The following is a 25863-nucleotide window of genomic DNA, read 5'->3' as shown; positions in this document are numbered from 1 at the left end:
AAATGTGGTGAAATATAAGCTGGTTGAGAGAGGTGGGACAGGTAGAGCTGGATAGAGGGCCAGTGGTGGGTGGAGGCAAAGAAGAGATTGCCAAAGATGCCATAGACAAAAGGACAAAGGGGTGTTGACAGTGGTGATATTATCTAAGGAATATGCTATGGTGACATTAAGGGTAGAAAGCAGGACAAACAAGTGGCAGATGGCCCTAGTGGAGGGAAGGGATCGTAATGGGCTAAAAGGTAGAGATAAAACGATAGATCGAAATAAATTTAATCCGGTCTTGATCAGAATCAAGTTTCCAATGTCCTTTTCTAGTAGGCTGGCGGGATGTTCTCCTTTAATGCATTAGTTATGTTTGGTGTTCTGTGTTAAATTGTTAGAGTGTGATCTGGATATTCTGCACTGCAGTGCTGCTTTGAGCTGTATCAGAGTGCTTCAGTTGGAGTTTGGTGAGAGGAGTTTGGTGAGAGAGAGACTTTTAAGGGTTCATTTCTATCTAAAGCCTAATCTTTATTTAATTTAGAAACTAGCAAGCTCATTGGGTTGGGAGAAGGCGAGTTTTAGTTCAGCTTTAAAACAGGAGCTATACAGGTTCTGCTTGCAGCTGCAGCCAGTTAATTAGTTAACTGGCTTAAACAGGTTTTTAGAAGCTAGTTTCAGACACCATAAAAGCAAGCCACCTACTGTGCTGCTTTAGGGCCTAAATGGCCAAGTGGTTATGGTACTGGGTTTGTAACCCTAAGATCAAGAGTTCAAATTTCACAATGGCAAGCTATCAAACAATGTAACTCCCCAATCTGAATGCAGCAACCCTTGTATATTATAGCTTGGCCTAAATAGCCAAGTGGTTATGGTATTGGGTTTGTAACCCCAAGATCAAGAGTTCAAATCTCACAATGGCAAACTATGAAACAATGTAACTTCATCTGAAACAGATGGAAACAGGTTTACTCAATTGAGTATCAAGAGTTCAAATCTCACAATGGCAAACTATGAAACATGTAACTTCATCTGAAACAGATGGAAATGGGTTTGTACTCAAAAGTGTTACGGGCTTGGCCTAAATAGCCAGGTGGTTATGGTACTGGGTTTGTAACCCCAAGATCAAGAGTTCAAATCTCACAATGGCAAACTATGAAACAATGTAACCTCATCTGAATAGGAACAGATGGAAACATGTTTGTACTCGAAAGAGTTACTGTGCTGCTTTTAGGGCCTAAATGGCCAAGTGGTTATGGTACTGGGTTTGTAACCCTAAGATCAAGAGTTCAAATTTCACAATGGCAAGCTATGAAACAATGTAACTTCATCTGAATAGGAACAGATGGAAATGTGTTTGTACTTGAAAGAGTTACATTACTTGAGCTTGGCCTGAATAGCCAAGTGGTTACAGTACTGGGTTTGTAACCCCAAGATCAAGAGTTCAAATCTCACAATGGCAAAACTATAGTTCTGGTATGATAGCCAAGTGGTTATGGTACTGGGCTTGTAACCCCAAGATCAAGAGTTCAAATCTCACAGTGGTAAACTATGAAACAATGTAACTTCATCTGAAACAGATGGAAACGGGCTTGTACTCGAAAGAGTTACTGTGCTGCTTTAGGGCCTAAATGGCCAAGTGGTTATGGTACTGGGTTTGTAACCCTAAGATCAAGAGTTCAAATTTCACAATGGCAAGCTATGAAACAATGTAACTCCCCAATCTGAATGCAGCAACCCTTGTATATTATAGCTTGGCCTAAATAGCCAAGTGGTTATGGTATTGGGTTTGTAACCCCAAGATCAAGAGTTCAAATCTCACAATGGCAAACTATGAAACAATGTAACTTCATCTGAAACAGATGGAAACAGGTTTACTCAAAAGAGTATCAAGAGTTCAAATCTCACAATGGCAAACTATGAAACATGTAACTTCATCTGAAACAGATGGAAATGGGTTTGTACTCAAAAGTGTTACGGGCTTGGCCTAAATAGCCAGGTGGTTATGGTACTGGGTTTGTAACCCCAAGATCAAGAGTTCAAATCTCACAATGGCAAACTATGAAACAATGTAACCTCATCTGAATAGGAACAGATGGAAACGTGTTTGTACTCGAAAGAGTTACTGTGCTGCTTTTAGGGCCTAAATGGCCAAGTGGTTATGGTACTGGGTTTGTAACCCTAAGATCAAGAGTTCAAATTTCACAATGGCAAGCTATGAAACAATGTAACTTCATCTGAATAGGAACAGATGGAAATGTGTTTGTACTTGAAAGAGTTACATTACTTGAGCTTGGCCTAAATAGCCAAGTGGTTATGGTACTGGGTTTGTAACCCCAAGATCAAGAGTTCAAATCTCACAATGGCAAACTATGAAACAATGTAACTTCATCTGAAACAGATGGAAACAGGTTTACTCAAAAGAGTATCAAGAATTCAAATCTCACAATGGCAAAACTATCAAGAGTTCAAATCTCACAATGGCAAACTATGAAATAATGTAACTTCATCTGAATAGGAACAGATGGAAACGTGTTTGTACTCGAAAGAGTTATATATAATACATATATTTAAAAGATTATCAAGAGTTCAAATCTCACAATGGCAAACTATGAAACAACATCTGAAACAGATGGAAACGGTTTGTACTCGAAAGAGTTACTGTGCTGCTTTTACTCGAAAGAGTTACTGTGCTGCTTTTGTCTGCACTTGGAGTGCTGCATTAGACTGCTTCAGTGGGAGTTTGGTGAGAGAAATAGTTCAGTCAAGAGGGAAGGCAATGATCCTTAGATTTTCAACCTTTCCTCAGCAAGAAGGGGTAAATAGGACTTGGTAACTATTTCTTCATCCGTCCTTAATATTCTCTAAACTAGAGGAAGTAAAAGTAAAGGGAGTAATTTAAGGGTAAGTCATGACAGGACAGCTCAGCCAAGTGGAATGCTCCTCCTGCGTGATGTCAAAATTCAGGGACACTTCCAGTGTCCAGGACAACCAAGTGTGCAGGAAGTGCCTCCAGCTGCAGCAACCCGAAATGTGTGTTTCAGAGCTGGAGCTGCACCTGGAGTCACTGTGGAACATCCGCAAGGATGAAATCTTCATGGATAGCATATACAGTGAGGTGGTCACACCACAGGTAAAGAGTGCACAGTCAGAAAGGGAATGGGTGACCGCCAGACAGAGTAAATGCACTAGGCAGGGAGTGCAGGAGTCCCCTGGATCCATCTCCCTCTCTAACAGATTTTCCATTTTGGATACTGCTGGGGGAGATGGTTTCACAGGTGAATGCAATAAGAGCCAAGTCCATGGCACCTCATGTGGCACAGCTGCACGGGGCGGGGTGTGGTGGGAAGGAAGATTAGAAGAGCAATAGTGATAGGGCCTTCTATCATTAGGGTAACAGATGTTTCTGAGGCTGCAGACTGACATCAGGAGGGTATGTTGTCTCCCTGCTGCCAGGGTCAAAAATGCCACTCAGCAGCTGCAGGACATTCTGAAGGGGGAGGGTGAACAGCCAGAGGTCATGGTCCATATTGGTACCAACAACAGATATAAAGAGACGGGTGAGATCCTGAAAGCAGAATAAAGCGAGCTAGGAAATAAATTAAAAAGCAGGACCTCAAAGATAATAGTCTTGGGATTACTCCCACTGCCACGTGCTAGCGAGATCAGGAATAGGAGAATAGATCAGATAAATGCGTGGCTGGTGTAGGAGGGAGGAATTTAGATTCTTAAGGCATAGGGACCGAATCTAGGGAAGATGGGACCTGTACAAGCTGGACAGGTTGCTCCCCAGAAGGACCGGAACCAATAGCCTCGTAGGGGTATTCTCTAGCACTGTGGGGGAGAGTTTAAACTAGACTGGCAGGGGAATGGGAACCTGAGTGGGGAAACATGAGAAGGAAACAAAGATAGGAATGAAAGACAGAAAAGTTTAAAGCAAAAGTAGAAGGCAGGGGAAACAAGGGCTAGCAGCAAATAGGGCCATAGTACAAAAAAAGTGTAAAAATGTTAAAAGGACAAGTCGAAGGGCACTGTATCTGAATGCACGAGCGTCCACAATAAGGTAGATGAATTAACAGCGCAAATGGATGTAAATGGGTACGATATGATCGCGATTGCAGAGATATGGCTGCAGGGTGACCAAGGCTGGGAACTGAATATCGAAGGGTACTCGATATTTAGGACAGGCCGGCAAAAAGGAAAAGGAGGTGGTGTGACGTTGTTAGTTTTTTTTTTCATTCGTTCAAGGGATGTGGACTTCGCTGACTAGGCCACCATTTATTGCACATCCTTAATTGCCTTCGAGAAGCTGGTGGTGAGCTGCCTTCTTGAACCGCTGCAGTCCATGTGGTGTAGGTATGCCCACAGTGCTGTTAGGAATGGAGTTCCACAATTTTGACCCAGCAACACTGAAGGAACAGTGATACATTTCCAAGTCAAGATGGTGAGTGGCTTGGAGGGGAACTTCCAGATTGTGATGTTCCCATGTATCTGCTGTATTTGTCCTTCTAGATGGTTGTGATCGCATCTTTGGAAGGCACTGTCTAAGGAGCCTTGGTGTGTTTCTGCAGTGCATCTTGTGGATGGTACACTGCTGCCACTGTGCATCGATGATGGAGGGAGTGAATGTTTGTGATGGGGTGCTAGTCAAGCGGGCTGCTTTGTTCTGGATGGTGTCAAGCTTCTTAGCTGCACTCATCTAGGCAATTGGGGAGTATTCCATTACACTCCTGACTTGTGCCTTGTAGATGTTGGACAGGCTTTGGGGAGTCAGCAGGTGAGTCACTCGCCGTAGGATACCCAGCCTCTGACCTGGTCTTGTAGCTAATCCAGCTCAGTTTCTGGTCAGTGGTAACCCCCAGGATGTTGATAGTGGGGATTCAGCAATGGTAATGCCATTGAACATGAAGGGGTGATAGTTAGAATGTCTCTTATTGGAGATGGTCATTGCCTGGCACTTGTATGGCATGAATCTTACTTGCCACTTGTCAGCCCAAGTCTGGATGTTATCCAGGTCTTGCTGCATTTAGACATGAACTGCTTCGGTATCTGAGGAGTTACGAATAGTGCTGAACATTGTGCAATGATCAACGATCCCCACCTCTGATCTTAGGATGAGAGGAACGTCATTGATGAAGCAACTGAAGATGGATGGGTCTAGGACACTAGCCTAAGGAATACCTGCAGTGATGTCCTGGAGCTGAGAAAGGAGTAACCTCTAACAACAAGCATCTTCCTTTGTGCGAGGTAAGACTCCACCCAGCAGAGAGTTTTCCCCTAATCCCCATTGACTCCAGGTTTGCTAGGGCTGCTTGATGCCACACTCAGTCAAATGTGGCCTTGATGTCAAGGGCAGTCACTTTCACTTCACCTCAGGAGTTCAGCTCTTTTGTCCATGTTTGAACCAAGACTGTAATGAGGTCAGAAGCTGAGTGACCCTGGTGGAACCCAAAACGAAAACAGAATTACCTGGAAAAACTCAGCAGGTCTGGGAGCATCGGCGGAGAAAAGAGTTGACGTTTCGAGTCCTCATGACCCTTCGACAGAACTAGGTGAATCCCAGGAAGGGGTGAAATATAAGCTGGTTTAAGGTGGTGGGGGGGGTGCGGAAGAGAGAAGTGGAGGGGGTTGTGTGGTTGTAGGCAAAAGCAGTGATAGAAGCAGATCATCAAAAGATGTCAGACAGCAGGACAAAAGAACACATAGGTGTCGAAGTTGGTGATATTATCTAAACAAATGTGCTAATTAATAATGGATGGTAGGGCACTCAAGGTATAGCTCTAGTGGGGGTGGGGGGAGCATAAAAGATTTAAAAATATTTTAAAATAATGGAAATAGGTGGGAAAAGAAAAATCTATATAATGGAAAAAAACAAAATGAAGGGGGAAGAAACAGAAAAGGGGTGGGAATGGAGGAGGGAGGTCAAGACCTAAAGTTGTTGAATTCAATATTCAGTCTGGAAGGCTGTAAAGTGCCTAGTCGGAAGATGAGGTGTTGTTCTTCCAGTTTGATTTGGGCTTGACCAGGCAAACCAAATTAGCAATAACACTGTGGCAGATCAATTCCTGGAGTGTGTACATGATGTGTTTTTTAGACCAGAATGTCAAGGAACCGACTACAGAACAGGCTATCCTGGATTTGGTATTGTGCAATGAGAAGGGTTTAATTAATAATGTTGTTGTACAGGGTCCTTTAGGGAACAGTAACCACAACATGACAGAATCCATTATTAGGAATGAAAGTCAAGTAGTTTGATCTGAAACTAGGGTCCTAAACCTTAAAGGAAACTACTAAGGTATGAAGCATGAATTGGCTCAGATAGATTGGGGACCTTCATTAAAAGACATGGCAATGGATAGACAATGGCTAATAATTAAGGAACGAATGAATGCATTACAGCAGCTATACATTCTTTTCTGGCACAAAAGCACAACAGGAAAAATGGCCCAACCTTGGGTAACAAAAGAAATTAAGGCTAGTGTTAAATCCAAAGACGAGTCATATGAAGTTGCTAGAAAAAGTAGCAAGCCTGGGAATTGAGAGCAGTTTAGAATTCAGCAAAGGAGGATCAAGAGATTAATCAAGGGGGGGGAAATAGAGTATGAGAGTAAACTCGCAAGGAACATAGAAGCAGACTGTAAAAGCTTCTAAAGTATCTAAAAAGAAAAAGCTTAGTGAAGACAAATGTAGGTCCCTTACAGTCTGAAACAGGAAAATTTAAAATCAAGAATAAGGAAATTGCAAAGCAACTACTTTAGTTCTGTCTTCACGGTGGAAGACGCAAGTAACTCCCCAGAAGTACTAGCGAACCAAAGGTCTAATGAGAAGGAGGAATTGAAGGAAATTAGTATTACTAAAACAATAGTTCTAGAGAAATTAATGGAACTGTAAGCTGGTAAATCCCCAGGGCCCAATAATCTACATCTCAGTGTAGTAAAGGAGGTGGCCATGGAAATAGTGGATACGTTGGTTGTCATCTTCCAAAATTCTGTAGATTCTAGAACAGTCCTGGCAGATTGAAGGGTGGCAAATGTAACCCCACTATTTCAAAAAGGAGGGAGGGAGAAAACAGCAAATTACAGACCAATTAGCCTAACATCAGTAATAGGGAAAATGCTAGAGTCTATTATAAAGGATGTACTAACAGGACACTTAGAAAATATCAACAGGATTAGACAAAGTCAACGTTAATTTATGGAAGGGAAATCGTGTTTGACAAACCTGCTGGAGTTCTGAGGGCATAACTAGCAGAATAGATAAGGGAGAGCCAGTGGATGTGGTGTGTTTGGTTTTTCAGAAAGCTTTTGATAAAGTCCCACATAAGAGGTTAGTTTGTAAAATTAGAGCACATGGGATTGAGGGTAATATATTAGCATGGATTGAGAATTGATTAGCAGACAGGAAGCAGAGAGTAGGAATAAATGAATCTTTTTCGGAGTGGCAGGCAGTGACTAGTGTAGTACCATAGGGATCAGTGCTTGGGCACCAGCTATTCACTATATATAGCAATGATTTGGATGAGGGAACCAAATGTAATGTTTCCAGGTTCGCTGACAACACAAAACTTGACGGGAATGTGAGTGATGAGGAGGGTGTCAAGAGGCTTCAAGGCAAGTTAGACAGGTTGAGTGAGTGGGCAAATACATGGCAGATGCAGTATAACGTGGATAAGTGTGAAGTTATCGCTTTGGTAGGAAAAACAGAATGGCAGAGTATTATTTAAATGGTGTTAGATTGGGAAATGTTGATGTACAAAGGGACCTGGGTGTCCTTGTACAACATTCATTGAAAGCAAGCATGGAGGTGCAGCAAGCAGGAAGGCATATGACCTTCATTGCAAGAGGACATGACTGTAGGAGTAAAGATGTCTTACTGTAGCTGTACAGGACCTTGGTGAGATCACACCTGGAGTATTATGTGCAGTTTTGGTCTCTTCAACTAAGAAAGGATATACTTGCCAAAGAGGGAGTGCAGTGCAGGTTCACCAGACAGATTCCTGGGATTCCAGGATTGTCGTATGAGGAGAGATTGGGCCAACTAAAACTATTGCTAAAACTATACAAGGCACTAGATAGACCACACCTAGAATACTGTGAACAGTTTTGGTCCCCTTATCTAAGGAAAGATATACTGGCACGAGAAGCAGTCCAGAAAAGGTTCACTAGGTTGATCTTGGGCATGGACGGATTTTCTTATTAGGAGAGGTTGACTAAGTTGGGCCTGTACTCATTGGAGTTCAGAAAAATGAGAGGCGACCTTATTGAAACATATAAGATTCTTAGGGAGCTTGACAAGGTGGATGCTGTGAGGCTGTTTCCCCTTGTGGGAGAGTCTAGGAACAGTGGGCATAATCTCAGAGTAAGGGGTCACCCATTTAAGACAGAGATGAGGTGGAATTTCTTCTCTGAGGGTGGTGATTCTGTGGAATTATTTACCACAGTGGGCCTTGACTCAGAACAAGTGGTCACACTCTCAGGATATGGGGTAAACCATTTAGGACTGAGATGAGAGAAAACGTCTTCACTCAGAGGGTGGTGAACCTATGGAATTCTCTACCAGAGAAGGCTGTGGAAGCTAGGCCTTTAAGTAATTTCATGGTTGAGGTAGAGTTTTAATCAGTAAGGGAATCAAGAGCTATGGGGAAAAGGAAGGAAAGTGGAGTTGAGGATTATCAGAACAGCGATGATCTCATTGAATTGCGGAGCACACTCAGTGGGCCGAATGGTCTACTTCTCCTATGTCTTATGGACTAGGCCTGTATTCACTGGAGTTTAGAAGAATGAGAGGAGATCTCATTGAAACTTATAAAATTCTAACGGGGATGGACAGACTAGATACAGGGATGATATTTCCGCTGGCTCGGGTGTCTAGAACAAGCGGTCACACTCTCAGGATATGGGGTAAACCATTTAGGACTGAGATGAGAGAAAACATCTTCACTCAGAGGGTGGTGAACCTATGGAATTCTCTACCACAGAAGGCTGTGGAAGCCAGGTCACTGAATATAATTAAGAAGGAAATAGATTTCCTGCTCCTGAGTCAGGTCCCAGTGCGCGCTCCTGAGTCAGGTCCCAGTGCGCGCTCCTGAGTCAGGTCCCAGTGCGCGCTCCTGAGTCAGGTCCCAGTGCGCAATCAGTAAGGGGCGGATGTGGAGATGGGCGACTACACCGGAGTGATATGGAGACTGAATGAGTAGTCAATTAGGTTCATGTGATAAGTTCTGGTAAGTCCTTTTCAGTTTTTAACTGTAGATTACGAATCAATACCTGACATAGTACTAACCTTCAAGTAAGTTTGATTAGCTTGTTAAATAAAGAACTACCTGGAGTGGAAGTTATGCCAAACACCTGAAAGCAGTTGGTTCAAGTGGTGGTAATTACTGTAGCAGGACACTAAACTAGCTAGTGACTCATCAGAGGGCCTATAAAAGAGGCAAGCTTTTCAAACTGCACAGTCAGTAAGGGGTGCATGAGGAGACAGGCGACTATGCCAGAGTGAGATGGAGACTGAGTGAATAGAAAATTAGGCTCATGTGGGAATTCAGTCCACAGGCAAAGAGGTATGGCATACATAGGAGTTATTCTAAGTTAATTAGGTGAATAATTAAGTGAACTAAATAACAAATAACAATGGCAGGACAGGTGTTAGGTTGCAGCTGTGGAATGCTCTCTTGCCCACATGTCTGTCCTTGGCTTGCTGCATTGTTCCAGTGAAGCCCAACGCAAACTGGAGGAACAACACCTCATCTTCCGACTAGGCACTTTACAGCCTTCCGGACTGAATATTGAATTCAACGACTTTAGGTCTTGAACTCCCTCCTCCATCCCCACCCCCTTTCTATTTCCCCCTTTTTTTTTCCAATAAATTATATAGATTTTTCTTTTCCTGCCTATTTCCATTATTTTTAAATATTTTAAAATCTTTTATGCTCTCCCCACCCCCACTAGAGCTATACCTTGAGTGCCCTACCATCCATTCTTAATTAGCACATTCGTTTAGATAATATCACCAACTTTAACACCTATGTGTTCTTTTGTTCTTTTGTTGGTGACATCTTTTGATGATCTGCTTCTATCACTGCTTGTTTGTCCCTACAACCACACCAACCTCCTCCACTTCTCTCTCTCTCTCTCTCTCTTTCTCTCCACCCCCCCACACACCTTAAACCAGCTTATATTTCAACTCTTTCTTGGACTCGAACTCAAGTTCTGTCGAAGGGTCATGAGGACTCGAAACGTCAACTCTTTTCTTCTCCGCCGATGCTCCCAGACCTGCTGAGTTTTTCCAGGTAATTCTGTTTTCCCAATCTATCGCCATTTAAATAATACTCTGCCTTTCTGCTTTTCCTACCAAAGTGGAATGCTTCACATTTATCCACGTTATACTGCATCTGTCATGTATTTGCCCACTCACTCAGTCTAAATCGCCTTGAAGCCTCTTAATACCCTCCTCATCGCTCACATTCCCACCAAGTTTCGTGTCATCAGCAAACTTGGAAATGTTACATTTGGTTCCCTCATCCAGATCGTTGATACATATTGTGAATAGCTGGATACTATTGTCAAAACAGGCTTGAGGTGCTCACAGCCTATATTGATGAAAGCGAGGACTGCAAGGTGGATGAGCAGGCTGGCCATGGTACCAGGGTACAGGAAGCTGTTCAAGCAGGTGGAGCAAACAGGAATGTAATGGTAGCGGGGGATAGTATAGTGAGGGGGATTGATACTGTTCTCTGCAGCAAAGAGCAAGAGTCCAGAAGGCTGTGTTGCCTGCCCGGTGCCAGGATTTGGAACATCTACTCAGGGCTGGAGGGGAACTTGCAGTGGGAAGGGGAGGATTCATTGTCGTGGCAGGACAAGGAAGTAAGTTGTGCATAGTAAATTTGAGATGCTGGGTACCGTATGAAGAAGCAGAACCTGAAAAGTAATAATCTCTGGATTATCACCTGAGCCACATGCAAATTTGCATAGGACAAATAAGATTAGATAGATGAACGCATGGCTCAAAGACTGGTGTGGGACAACTGGGTTCCAGTCTGTGGGGCACTGGCACCAGTACTGGGGAAAGTGGGGGCTGTACCATTGGGACACCTGAACCATGCTGGGACGAGTGCTCTTGTAAATCACATAACTAGAGAAGTAGAGAGGCCTTTAAACGAAACAAGGGGGGAGTGAGGGATCAAGCTTGGGTAGCTGTGGCAAATCAAGGGGTAGATTCAAGGCAGGAGACCATGATTGTAATATAGGAAATGAGGGTCATAGAATAGCCGGAAGGGGCAGGGGGATGAAACTGAAGAATACACTGATAGTCGAGACTAGATGTTACAAAGTTGACAACAAGACAAAACTAAAGGCTGTGCAATGAATGTGCATAGCATTAATAGTACACAATGAAGTAAATAAACATGACCTGATAGCCATTACAGGGATGGCTACAAGATGACAATGATTGGGTCCTGAATATTGAGGCATATATGACATTCAAGAAGAATAGGAAGCTAGGTAAAGGTGTTGATCAAGGATGGCATTTATGCAATAGTTAGAGATGACCTTGGTTCGGGAGATTAGGTTGTGAATCAGTTTGGATGGAGTTAAGGAATAGTAGCGGAAAGAAGTCACTAGTGGGCGTGGTCTACAGGCCCCCTAACAGTAACCACAATGTAGGACAAAGTGTACAAGAAGAAATATTGGGTGCTTATGATAAAGGGACGGCAATAATCATGGCTGATTTTAATCTACATATAAACTGGAAAAATCAGATTGATGGTAGTAGCCTGGATGAGGAGTTCATAGAATGCTTTCAAGATAGTTTCTTAGAGCAGCATATCCTGGAACCAAGCAGACAGTAGGTTATATTAGATTTGGTATTGTGTAATGTGACAAGATTAATGAATGACCTCAGAATGAAGGCACCCTGAAAGCACTAAATGCTGCAAAGGCTATAGGCCCTGACAACATTTGGGCAATAGTACTGAAGGCATGTGCTCCAGAACTTGCCACGCCTCTAACCAAGCTGTTCCAGTACAGCTGCAACACTGGCATCTATCTGGCTAAGTGGAGAATTGCCCAGGTACGTCCTGTACACACAAATTAGGACAAATCCAGCCTTGGCAATTACTGCCCCAACAGTATATTCTCGATCATCATCAGTAAAGTAATGGAAGGGGTCATCAACAGTACTATCAAGTCGCACTGGCTGAGCAATAACCTGCTCACTGATTGCTAGTTTGGGTTCCACCAGGGCCACTCAGCTCCTGACCTCATTACAGTCTTGGTTCAAACATGAACAAAAGAGCTGAACTCCTGAAGTGAGCTGAGAGTGACTGCCCTTGACATCAAGGCAGCATTTGACCGGGTGTGGCATCAAGGAATCCTTGCAAAACTGGAGTCAATGGGAATCAGGGGGAAAACTCTCCACTTGTTGGAGTCATACCTAGCAAAAGGAAGATGGTTGTGGTTGTTGGAGGTCACTCATCTCAGCTCCAGGACATCACTGCAGGAGTTCCTCAGGGTAGTGCCCTTGGCCCAACTATCTTCAGCTGTTTCATCAATGACCTTCCTTCCATCATAAGGTCAGAATTGGGAAGTTTCAGTGATGATTGTTCTGATGATTGCACAATGTTCAGCACCATTCGCAATTCCTCAGATATTGAAGCAGTCCATGTCCAAATGCAGCAAGACCTGGACAACATCTAGCCTTGGGCTGACAAGTGGCAAGTAATATTCACGCCATTACAAGGTGAGGCAATGACCATCTCCAACAAGAGATAATCCAACCATCACCCCTTGATGTTCAATGGCATTACCATCACTGAATCCCCCAGTATCAACATCCAAGGGGTTACCATTGACCAGAAACTGAACTGGACTAGCCATATAAATACTGTGGCTACAAGAGCAGGTCAGAGACCAGGAATCGTACGATGAGTAACTCACCTCCTGACTCCCCAAAGCCTGTCCACCATCTACAAGGCACAATTCAGGAGTGTGATGGGTTACTCTGCACTTGCCTGGATGAGTGCAGCTCCAACGACATTCAACTAGCTTGTCACCATCCAGGACAAAGCAGCCGCTTGATCGGCAGTACATCCACAAACATTCACTCCCTCCACCACCAACAGACAGCAGCAGCAATGTGTACCATCTACAAAATGTACTGAAGGAATTCACCAAGCCTCCTTCAATAGCACCTTCCAAACCCACAACCACTACCACCTAGAATGACAAGGGCAGCAGATGGATGGGAACACCAGCACCTGGAAGTTGCCCTCCAAGTCATTCACCATCCTGACTTGGAAATATATTGGCCGTTCCTTCACTGTCGCTGGGTCAAAATCCTGGAACTCCCTTCCTAACAGCACTGTGGGTGTTCCTACACCACATAGACTGCAGAGGTTCAAGAAGGCAGCTCACCACCACCTTCTCAAGGGCAAATAGGGATGGGCAATAAATGCTGACCCGGCCAGTGAAGCCCACATCCTTTGAATGAATAAAACAAAAGTTCTGGTGTACACACCTGAGTAATGTCCCAGTGTGTGGACCAAGGAGCTTTGGCTCAGAATCATTGAGTTGGAAACCAAGCTGCTTTTCATCAGAGAGGGGGGAAGTTATCTGGACAAGTTTGCACTAGAGTAGAGTCTTCTGATTTGGTCAGTGGTTTGGGACAAGAGGGTGCGAGTGAGGCAGGTAAGGGGACCCAAAGGGTAGGAGCCTCAGCCTTTGCCATTGTCCAACAGGTCTGAGGTTCTTTCAGCTTGTTTGGATGAGAGTGGGGGCTGCAGAATGGATGAGCTCACTGGCCATGGTACAGGAAGCCATTCAATTGGGGGGAGCAAAAAGGAATGTAGTGGTAGGAGAGACTACTAGTGAGGGGGATTGACACTGTTCTCTGCAGCAAAGAACAAGAGTCCAGAAGGCTGTGTTGCCTGCCCAGTACCAGAGTTCAAGACATCTCAGGACTAGAGAGGGGCCTGGAGTGGGAGTGGGAGAGGGAGGATCCAGTCATCGTGGTCCATGTAGGCACCAATGACATAGGCAGGACAAGGAAGAAGGTTCTGCATAGTCAATATGAGAAGCTAGGCACCAAATTAAGAAGCAGAACTACAAAGGTATTATCTCTGAATTATTGCCTGAGCCACTTGCAAATTGGCATAGGGCAAATAAGATTAGAGAAATTAATGCATGGCTCATAGACCAATGTGGGAGAAATTGGTTCCTGTTCATAGGGCACCAGCACCAGTACTGGGGAAAGCGGGGGTTGAGCTGTTGGGACTGTCCTCTCCTGAACCATGTTGGGACCAATGATATAATGAGCCATGTAACTAGGGAAGTAGGAAGGATTTTATATTAAATAGAGGGGGCAAAGGATCAAATTTGCAAAGAAGTGAGAAATCAACGAGTAATCACAAGGCAATAGAGAAAGGCACTAATATGGGAAATGATAAACAGATCGTGACAGGAAGGGATAGAGAGTACAAATTTGAGTCAATCAGCAGATAAGGCTGGAGATTACAAAAATCATAAAAGGACAAAACTAAAGGCTCTGTAACGCATGTAGCATTCGAAACAAAACAGATGAAATGATAGCTGACATAGAAATAAATAAGTATGATCTGATAGCCATCACAGAGACATGGCTGCAGGAGCCAACCAGAGAGCAGGCTAAACTAGACCTGGTATTTTGCAACGAGATAGGATTAATTAATGACCTCATGGTGAAAGTGCTCCTTGGTAAAAGAGATCATAATATTTTACATTCAGTATGAGGGAGAGAAGACTGGGTCCAAGACTGGTATTAAACTTAAATGAGGGTAATTATGAAAGCAGAGCCAGCCGTGGTGAATTGGCAAATAGGTTAAGGGATAGATCAATAACGATGCAGTGTAGACATTTAAAGGGATATTTCAGAATGCATATAATAGATACATTCCAGCGAGACAGAACAATTCCAAGGGGAGGACCCACCATCTGTGGTTAACTAAAAAAGTTAAAGATAGTATCGAACTTAAAGAAAAAGCATATAATTGTGCAAGGATGGGCAGCAAGTCAGAAGATTGGTAGAAAATAAAACACCAGCAAAGCATGACTGAGATTAATAAGGAGGGAAAAAATTAGACTACGAGAGAAACCCAGATAGAAACATAAAAGTAGTAATGGTGTCTATAGATATTTTAAAAAAAGAACTAACAAAGTGAACGTTGGTCCTGTAGAAAGTGAGTCTGGGAATTAATAATGGAAAATAAGGAGATGGCAGATGAATTGTACAGGTATTTTGCATCGGTCTTCACTATAGAGGGTTCAAGTAACATCACAGAAATAGCTGTAAATCAGGAAATGGAAGGGAAGGAGGAACTCAGAAAAATTGCAATCACCTGGGAAATGGTACTGAGTATATTGTTGGAGCTGCGGGCTGAGAAGTCCCTGGGTCCTGATAGACTTCGTCCTAGGGTCTTAAAAAAAGTGGCTGTTAATATGGCAACCATCTTGTTAAAACCAATTGCTAGTTAAACAGGTGATGGGCATTAATTATCCCAACTGAATAGAATAAAAAAGTACAGCTGGAACACTTTTTGTGGAAGCAACTAGGAAGTTAGTAGCACTGAGAGGTTGTCTTGGAAATAAACCAGCTTTAACCAAGAGACCAGCCGAGATTAATTCTTCCACCAGAAACTCTTATTGTAAGTAACATGGTAGCAGAGGATGGTTAATCGGTATTTTCGATGTGATTCCCAGTACCATTACGCAATGAACTGCCCACGGCGAAGGAATTGTGTTTCTGAAGTGACCCACGAGACAGATTCATCTGAAACTGAAAATGATGATGGTGACTGCCATGATGGACTTGTATTGGTCACTGAGAGTTTGAACTCAGTGATGAGTAGCTTGATGGTAGATTCCTTCAACTGTGTAGTTCTGGACAGTGGTGTGCGGCATGGACTGGCTCGACTGCTATCTGGAGTCTCTCGATGAGGCAGACCATCGGAAGGTCAAGGAGTATGAAAGCTCTACCTGCTTCAGGTTCAGAGATGACAATACATTAACATCCTCCAAGCAGATGGTCCTCCCTTGTAAGATAACAGGGATCAATCTATCTATCTATCTATCAGTACTGATGTGGTTTCTAGTGAGATACCGCTATTGTTGAGTCTATCTGCGATGAAGAAGGCTCAGATGACACTAGATATGAAGAATGATAGAGCAGTCATGTTTGGGAAAAATGTGGATCTCCATTTTACTCGTTCAGGCCATTACCACCTACCACTAGGAAGGAAACTAGAGATTTCTCATCAAAAAGTTAACTGCTGAGAATGAGAATTTGGTGGACAAGAAGATGATCATTTGGAAATTACAGCTTGCACATCCGGCACCACAGAAACTGAAGACTGTGCTTCGAGATGCGGGGTGGTTGACAAAGGATGATCTTATTGAACAATTCACTGCTGAGTGTGAAATTTGCCTTAAACATTGCAAGACACCACCTGTTGTGAGCTTGCCACAAGCCAGGGAGTTTAATGATGCAATGGACTTGAAAGTTTGGGACAAGGATAGGGGTATTTTTTTACTACACTTCATAAATATGGCAACCAGATTTAGTCTATCCACTGTGATACATAGTAAAGACAAAAGGACCATTGTCAATAAGGACAAGGAGAAATGGGTAGGAACAGGATTAGGAACACCAACGAAGTTCCTCACAGATAATGGTGGGGAATTTGCCAGTGAGGAATTTTGAGATATGTGTAAAAATTTAAACATCATAGTTATGCACATTGCAGCTGAAAGCCTGTTTAGTAATGGGAAAAAAACCATGCAGTAGTAGATGACATGTTGCATAAAATATTAGCTGATCAACCAGCTAGTTTGTAAACTGCAAACGGCGCTAGCATGGGTGGTGCATGCAAAGAATTCTGCAAATGGTTGGGAGGTACAATCCATATCAGTTAGCGCACGGAAGAAATCCGAAGTTACTTTTGGTGTTGTCAGGTGCTCCCCCTGCTCTAGAAAGGACTGGCATTAGCTCCACTTTTTCTGCTCATCTGAACGCTTTGCAAGTGGGCAGTAAAGCTTTCATTAAAGCTGAGGTTTGGGAGAAAATTTGGCAAGCCCTACAGCACCTCATAAGGCCATCAGGAATACAGTTTAGACAAGGAGACATGGTAGATTATAAAAGGGAAGGCCAGAATGAGTGGTAAGGACCTGGCAAGGCTATAGGGAGTGATTGTGCAACACAGTAATCAAACTGTTAGGGTACATTCTTCATAGTTAATCGGTATTAACTATACCTTTACAGGTGTTGAACAGGAAATAGAATGCGAGGAGGCACCATGCACTTCACGCACCACACACACACACACACTACGAGGAGCAGACGACGGCAAATACAGGGTTGACTGACTATGAACAAAGTAATATTGAGATACAGGACAACACTATTCATCCAAAAATGCAGTTACCCACAGTAGGAACAAAGGTAACATACCTGCCAGAAGGGACCAGTGTGTGGAGAGATGCCACCATCATAGGGAGAGCAGGAAAGGCCACTGGTAAATACAAACTTTGGCTAAATATGCAGGATGAAGTAAGGACAGGAGACAAGACCTATCGATTGGCACACCGAGGTAAAGATGTGGAAACCCAGAAAGTGCAGTGTGAGTTCTGACAGTGGACAGAAAGTGGCCATGACCCTAGGAAAAGATCGTGGACTTGTGAACGGAGTTCTGTTCACATGGGAGGACAATCATATAGTAGCAGTCCAGAGAGGAGAGGAATGTGAGTAGAGGCCATAGCTTAACAAGGAGGACTAGAGAGCAAGCTAGCAATCTCAATAGAAGTAGAAGTCCTTATGACAGAGAGATGCTAGTAGCTGCTAATAAATTGGAAAGTAAGCTGATAAAGGAAGCCATACAGAAAGAGTTAGCAAGTTGGAAGGAATTTGGGGTATATTCTGAAATACCTGACATAGGACAGCCAGCTTCATCTCAAAGATGGATCTGTACAGAAAAGCTACTCCCAGACGGCACATATAAGACCAAAGCGAGATTAGTAGCCCGAGGCTTTAAAGAGAGACTAGGAGATCAGGACGTCAGAGTGGACTCACCTATAGCAGGGAAAGTGAACTTGAAGATTTTTTTTTTAGCCATTTTGGCATCCTATTCCTGGGAGTGCAAATCGATTGATATAAAAGCTACGTTTTTACTGGTGGAGAGATTTCCAAGGGAAGTTTTTTTTGAAACCATCCAAAGAAGCCAGGGATGTAGAAGAAAAGCTATGGAAATTGAATAAGTGTGTTTATGGGTTGAATGATGCATCAAGAGTAAGTTTTTTTTCCGTGAGGTCTGTCTTGTTGAAAATAGGTTGCATTCAGTTAAAGGCAGATGATGTTCTACTGGTGCCATAAAGAGAAACTAGCTGGGATCTTCATCATGCATGTTGATGATTTCCTGTGGGTAGGGTCTATAGAATTTGAACAATGGGTAATGAAGAAGATAAGGAAGGAATGCCAGGTCAGAAGTTAGGCTTCAGGGACCTTTAAATACATAGGTTTAGAAATTAAGCAGAGCAAGTTAGGAGTGACATTGAATCAACAATCTTATCTAGAAAATGTTATTAATATCCCAATAACTCATGGTAGATCCTCACAAAAAGAGGATTCTGCTAACAAGGAAGAAATGGAACACTTGAGAAGTTTGGGCAGTTGAACTGGTTGTGCACTCAGACTAGGCCTGACGCTAGCTATGATGTGTTGGAGCTGAGTACCATGATGAAACACTCTGAGAGCAAATAAAACACTTTTTAAAAAAAAACATTAAATTCTGAGAGATGTGTGCTCAAGTTTCCAGCCTTGGGTGATCCAGAAGATATGAGGTTAGTCATTTTTAGTGATGCTTCACATGCCACTCTTCCAGATGGGTACTCTAGCATAGCAGGGTTCATCATATTCTTCATGCGAAAGAACAACAAATGTTGCCCACTGGCTTGGGAGGCCAGGAAAATAAAAAGGGTAGCGAAAAGCACCTTAGCTGTTGAAACATTAGCCTTATTAGAGGCATTAGATGTGGGGTTTACTTGTCCAATATATTGACAAAATATTATATAAGGGGCAATGTGGGAGAAGTTTGCCCATAGAATGCTATGTTGATAACAGGTCTCTTTGGGACAATGAAAAGTGTCATGGAAAAAAAGACTACGAATAGACCTAGTCAGCATAAATGAGATGTTAGAGAGAAAAGACATCTCTAAGATAAAATGGGTTGACACAAGTCACCAACTATCAGACTGTTTTACAAAGAGGGGTGCCAGCTATAAGAAATTATTAACTGTTGGAAGAGAGGTGTCTTATAATGCTACAATGAAAAATTATTTTTGTTTTATAATTGTGCGTGTATATGTGTGGTAAAAGAAATTTGAGAATTATAGGCATGGAAATAAGTGACATTATTTCCTTCTGTTTGTTTGGAAAAAGAAGTTCAAGTTTTTAGTTTAATTTAAAAAGATGAGGGGAATCTGTTAATATGGCAATCATCTTGTTAAAACCAATCGCTAGTTAAACAGGTGGTGGGCAACTGAATAAAATAAAAAGGTACAGCTGGAACACTTTGTGTGGAAGCTACTAGCAAGTTAGTGGTACTGAGGCGTTGTCTTGGAAATAAACCAGCTTTAACCAAAAGACCAACCTGGATTAACTCTTCCACCGCAAACACTTATTGTGAGTAACAGTGGCTAGTGAGATAGCTGATGCGTTGGTTTTCATTTGCCAAAATTCCCTAGATTTGGGGAAAGTTCCATTAGATTGGAAAATAGCGAATGTAACTCCTTTATTCAAAAAGGCAGGAAGACAGAAAGCAGGAAATTATAGGCCAGTTAGCTTAACATCTGTCATAGGGAAAATGTTAGAAGCCAGTATAAAACCATCATGCATCATGCTGGAGATGGTGGAAATGGCGGAGGATGATCCTTTGAATGCGGAGGCTGGTGGGGTGATAAGTGAGCACAAGGAGGATGATTACTTCGGTGCTGCTTCATGCTCTCGTCGGCACTTGGAAAAATTTATTAATTTTGCTTCCAATCTCTACCCCTCCATCATTTTCACGTGGTCCATCTCTGACACTTCCCTTCCTTGACCTTTCTGTCTCAATCTCTGGTGATAGACAGTCCACCGATATCCATTACAAGCCTACCGACTCCCACAGCTACCTTGACTACAGCTCCTCACACCCCGCTTCCTGTAAGGACTCCATCCCATTCTCTCAGTTCCTTTGCCTCCGTCGCATCTGTTCCGATGATGCTACCTTCAAAAACAGTTCCTCTGACATGTCCTCCTTCTTCCTTAACCGAGGTTTTCCACCCATGGTCGTTGACAGGGCCCTCAACCATGTCCGGCCCATCTCCTGCGCATCCGCCCTCACGCCTTCTCCTCCCTCCCAGAATCATGATAGGGTCCCCCTTGTCCTCACTTATCACCCCACCAGCCTCCACATTCAAAGGATCATCCTCCGCCATTTCCACCATCTCCAGCATGATGCCACCACCAAACACATCTGCCCTTTGATGATTTAAACCTTGCAGCCTGACTGTCTTCAGTTTAATTAAATTAGTCACACACACAATCACAACATGTACACAGCCCCTACAAGCCTGCTTCACAGTATCCCCCAGTGATATTGGAAAAAAATTACATTTTCTTTATATCAGTTATGTACGGTATTGGTGAGACCACATCTGGAGTACTATGTACAGTATTGGTCATCTTATTTAAGGAAGGATGTAAAGGCATTGGAAGGAGTTCAGAGACGGTTTAGTGGACTAATACCTGGAATGGGTGGGTTGTCTTATGAAGAAAGGTTGGACAGGTTTGGTTTGGATCTGCTGGAATTTAGAAGAGTAAGAGGGTATTTGATTGAAGCATAAGATCCTGAGGGGTCTTGATGGAATGGATGTGGACAGGATGTGGGAGAAATCTCTGGTGGGAGAATCTAGAACTAGGGGTCATTGTTTAAAAATAAGGGGTCACCCATTTGAGACAGATGAGAAGTTTTTTTCTCTGAGGATTCTGAGTCTTTGGAACTCTCTTCCTCAAAAGCAGTGAAAGCAGTGTCTTTGAATATTTTTGAGGCAGAGCTAGATAGATTCTTGATAAGCAAGGGGGTGAAAGGTTATTGGGAGTAAATGGGAACAAGGAATGGAGGTTGCAATCAGATCAGCCATGATCATATTGAATGGCAGAGCGGCCTGCTCCTGCTCCTAATTTGAATGTAAATATTTTGGGTCTGTCTTCACAGTAGAAGCCACAAGTTTCACACCGAAATGGACAGTGACTTAGGAGCTAAAAAGAATGAGGAAATCAAGAAAATTTAATATCAGCAGAGAAAATGTATTTGTAAGACTTGAGGGACTAAAATCCAACAAATCCCTGGGACGTGATGGCCTACACCCTGTTGTATTATCACAGCTGATCACCATGCATTATGGTGCATGGTGATGTCACAATGGTGTAATGCCATGTCTTTTTCATTCAACTACTTCTTCAATTCGTCAGTCTGTTTCTTGCAGCTTTTGGCTTCCTCCTGGAACGTGCAACATTGTTGAGTCTTTCCGCCAACTGGCTCTTCAGTTTGCTCGGAGTGATGTTAAATTCATTTTTCCTCTCTTCGTAATTTTCCAGAAGTACAAGCTTTGTCCTGAGGTGTCCTTATAGCATGTTACGATTCTTCAACAGGCTTTGTTTTTCTTTGCAAAGCTTGCCTACTTCATGTTGAGTTTCCCTGTAGTTCTGTAGAGTTTCCTTGAGTTTCTTCTATTCTTCCATTCTACTGTTTCTTCATTTCTTCATGTTGCTGCATGGTTATGCAATCCTTTTGCATTTGATCTTTAAGGTCAATCAACTATTCTTTCAACAGTGTATTTTCTTGTTAACCTCTTGCCAACTCACCCTGGACTTCAGTGCATTGTTTCATTGCTATTGGTAGTTCCAGTGCAACTTTTTCTGAAGTAATATTCAACGTTCTTTTTAGCTCTTTGTGTTTTACCATGGCTACATATTGATTCTTCAAGGAGTCTTACAACTTCTTTACATGCCATATCTGTCTGCTGTTTTACCTGGCTGCACATCTGGTTGAGTTTTCCCAATTCCCACTTTGATTTCCCAACAGGGGGAGGTTCCTACAAGTGTCCCAGAGAGAGGGACAAGGGAGGGGGACAGAGAGAGGTCCCAAAAGGAAGTCCCAGGTAAAAGACAAAGACAGGGGACACAAACAGATCCCAGTTAATTTAAGAAAAATAGAGGAGCAGAGAAACAGGCTCCAAATAGGAAAAGGTCTGTGGGGAGCATGGTACCTATTACCGAGGACTCACGAGAAGCTCTGGTAATCAAAGAGGACTCAGAAGAAGCCCTGAAGATCCAAGAAGGCAGCCAAAGGTTGATGACTTCATGCTGTGGGCCTGGGAAGGTGGTGGCATAGTGGTATTACTACTGGACTAGTATTGCAATTGCAGAGACCCAGTTTGGTTTGGGGAGGTGGCGGTGGGGGTGTTGCAGGATTCGAATCCCACCATGGCAGATGGTGAAATTTTAATTCAACAAAAATCTGGAATTATAAGTCTGATGATGTCCACAAAACCATTGCCGATTGTCTTACAAACTCACCTGGTTCACTAATGTCCTTTAGGGAAGGAAACATGCTGTCCTTATCTGGTCTTGCTTACATGTGACTCCAGACCCACAACAATGTAGTTGACTCTTAAATGCCCTCTAAGGGCAATTAGGGATGGGTAATAAATGCTGGCTTTGCCAGCGACACCCACACCCCATGTTGTAAGTGTCTTGGATCTCAAACTTGTCTACTTTAGACAAAGCGTTACAGGTTCCTAACTGATCTCACCAACAATGAAAAAAAGGGTACCCCTTTGGCGCAGTGGTGCTCTGCTTGGCTTGGCCCAAGAGCTGAAATTGTGTTAAGTTAATGCTCGAGTGTACTCAGGAATCCAGAAGAAAGGAATCTCAGAAAGCGAGATTGAAATCCTGCAAGGGGGGCTGTCGTTGAAGCTGTCCAAGTTGGAGCAACCTTTATAGAGAATCCCAAGGCAAGGTGAAGGTTGGTAACCCTCATGAGAGAGACTAAGTTTCACAGATTGGTTGAGTCAGTATTACAGACATCTGGGTGGGTTATTGCAAAATCCATGGAATTTGTTTTGGTTGTATTTGGTATTTATTGTGTAGTGTGGTGTGTTCGACCACAGCTGGCTTGTCAATTCACATGTACCTCATACTTAACCTGAATGTTAGAGTATAAGATAGATATTGTAAATTGTTTTATCTTTCTAACCTTGTACAGTAAAATTTATTTTTGTTTGTTCAAAACTCGTGAAATTTTGTGACTTTCATCACTTAGTAAGTGTCTTGGATCTCAAACTTGTCTACTTTAGACAAAACTTTAATGGTTCCGAACTGATCTCACCAACAACTTGGGGCCTGGCCAAGGATCACAGCACTAAAGTGAAAGCAAAATACTGTGGAAGCTGGAGATCTGAATGCTTTAGTTTTACCTTAGCTGTAGTGATTTGAAGACAATAGGAAGGAATGGGAGCCTGAGAAGATATCCCCACCAAGGCATAACCTCATTAGCCATTCTTTCAGTTACTAATTGGAAATGTAACAGTGAAAATCATTGCCCACATGTAGATATTCAGGCCTCAAAAGACTGCAGTGGGGCCAGTAAAAGTGAATGCTGCAAAGCAGAATCATGGCAATTATACTTTTTCCCATCTTAAGTACCATGATTTTTTTTAATTTATTCTTTTGTGGGGCCAGCATTTGTTGCACATCCCTAATTGTCCTTAAACCAATTGACTTGCTAGGTCATTTCAGAGGGCAGTTTAAGAGTCAACCACATTGCTGTGGATCTGGAGCCTCATGTAGGCCAGACCAGGTAAGGATGGCAGATTTCCTTCCCTGAAGGACATTAGTGAACCAGATGGGTGTTTACAATAATCGATGATAGTTTCATGGTCACCATTACTGCGATTAGATTTCAATTCCAGATCTCATTAATTAAATTCAAATTCCACCAGCTGCTATGGTGGGAATTGAACCTACATCCCCACAGCATTAGCCTGAGTCTCTGGATTACTAGTCCAGTGACATTATCACTACATCACCATCTCACTCCCCCCAGATCTATATTTTTATATTCACCTATGTAAACTGTCTAAACCTGGAAATAATGCAAGAGCCAGGTCTCAAGTGCTTTGAAGTAATTTACATGTTTTCATTACTCATCTTAATTTACAAATTGCGCATATCGCATGACCCTAGTTGTGCTTCATTGGCTAAACAGCTTGCTAAATCATACAGACCATACTGAGATGCTGTGTCACCCTGAAAGTTTATCTGCACACACAGAAGCTGGATTTTTCTTAATCAAAACCTAGCTGAAGTGCACACGGTTGGCCAGAAACTGACAGGTACCTTCTGGGCAAGATCTTTTGGGCGGTGGGATTTCCTGCCCTACCATCTGAAAAGTCGGCAGGGATTGCATCCCGGCTGATACCAGCTGCCCTGCAGCCATTTAGCGCTTCATGGAACTTTAATTGGCTAAGGTGTGCCCGTCCCTCACTTGGATTGCCCCTCAGCCCTGTAGTCCCAGTAGTGCCAAGTTTGTGCACTGGCCACTGCTTGGACTACAAGCAGTCCCTGAAGAACAGGAGTTAATGGAGCAGGGACTTTAGTTAAGTCCAGGATATCAGCAAGGCTTGGGTGGTAGGCCCCAGCCAAGTGGGTGAAGTGAGTGAGAGGCTGGGGTTAAAGGGGAGGGCATGTCTCCGATGGGCACAAGGGTCCCTCAAATAAAGTCACCCCGCCCGCTCACTCATCCTGCAGCAGCTCGCCCATTAAAAGCTGCCAGGCTACCAACTTGGTGTAGGCCTACCCCTGCTGCAGATGAAATATCAGCAGCAGAAGGATAAGGTACTTAAGTGGCCGTTAATTGTGGCCCAAGGGCAGGCAGAGCACCTGATGCTCCCGCCCCACTGTAAAATGGGAAACAGGACGGACAGGCAGATAGACAGCTATGCACTGATTTTGAGTTCCCACCCGGCTTCAAACCTGTTGGCCCTATGCGAACAGACTTTTAATGATGATCATTTTGCTGGTCAGAGATTGACTCCACAAAATCAAAATTAAAGTCGAGCAGGAAGCCCAGCTTCAGGAGCCTGAATGTATAGATTGTAACTTTTATTTTTTGTTGTGTAATCAATAAAACTTTTTTTGTTTTCAGCTGGAGCCACAAGCATTACAGGACAAGGACAAGGACTGGCAGAGAACTGTCATAGCAATGAATGTGGTATGTTGCTGTGTTAAGCTGTAAATAGTGGCACTGAGATAACGTATGACATTGTTTCTTTCCTATTAATTATAATCTGAGCTTTTGTTTGGCAGGGGTTATGTTAAGAAACATCAGGTTGATAAGTTAAAAGCAAAATGAACTCATTTGACAAATGGAATGCTAATCTATTTGCAAATAAAGGGCAAGTTATGAGTGGAAGGTTTTATTTATCAGTTTTGAACAAGAATTGCTGAATTTATTTATGGGATGTGAGCCTTGCTGGCAAGGCCAGAATTTATTACCCATCTCCAACTGCCCTTGAGAAGGCAGGGTGGTGGGCCGACTTCCTGACCCGCTGCAGTCCATGTGGTATAGTGCTTTAGGGAGGGAGTTCCAGGATTTTGACCCAGCATCAGCAAAGGAACGGTGATATAGTTCCAAGTGATGATGGTGTGTGATTTAGAGGGGATGTTGCAAGGCGGTGGTGTTCCTCTGTGCCTGCTGCCCTTGCTCTTTGAGGTGGTAGAAGTCATGGGTTTGGAAGGTGCTGTTGGAGGAGCCTTAGT

At 43.1% G+C, this 25863-nt stretch overlaps 1 protein-coding gene across 1 annotated transcript in view; it reads left to right on the top strand.

Annotated features, from left to right (window-relative positions):
- LOC121285708 (breakpoint cluster region protein-like) overlaps positions 1-25863 on the top strand; it is a 596997-nt gene that overhangs the window by 499557 nt on the left and 71577 nt on the right. The window contains exon 17 of the mRNA XM_041202403.1: positions 25250-25315. Coding sequence (XP_041058337.1) covers positions 25250-25315 — 66 coding nt within the window. The remainder of the gene's footprint in view (positions 1-25249; positions 25316-25863) is intronic.

The sequence above is a fragment of the Carcharodon carcharias genome, chromosome 13 (assembly GCF_017639515.1).
Source record: "Carcharodon carcharias isolate sCarCar2 chromosome 13, sCarCar2.pri, whole genome shotgun sequence".
NCBI classification, from domain to species: domain Eukaryota; kingdom Metazoa; phylum Chordata; class Chondrichthyes; order Lamniformes; family Lamnidae; genus Carcharodon; species Carcharodon carcharias.
This window is presented reverse-complemented; position numbering and strand designations above follow the sequence as displayed.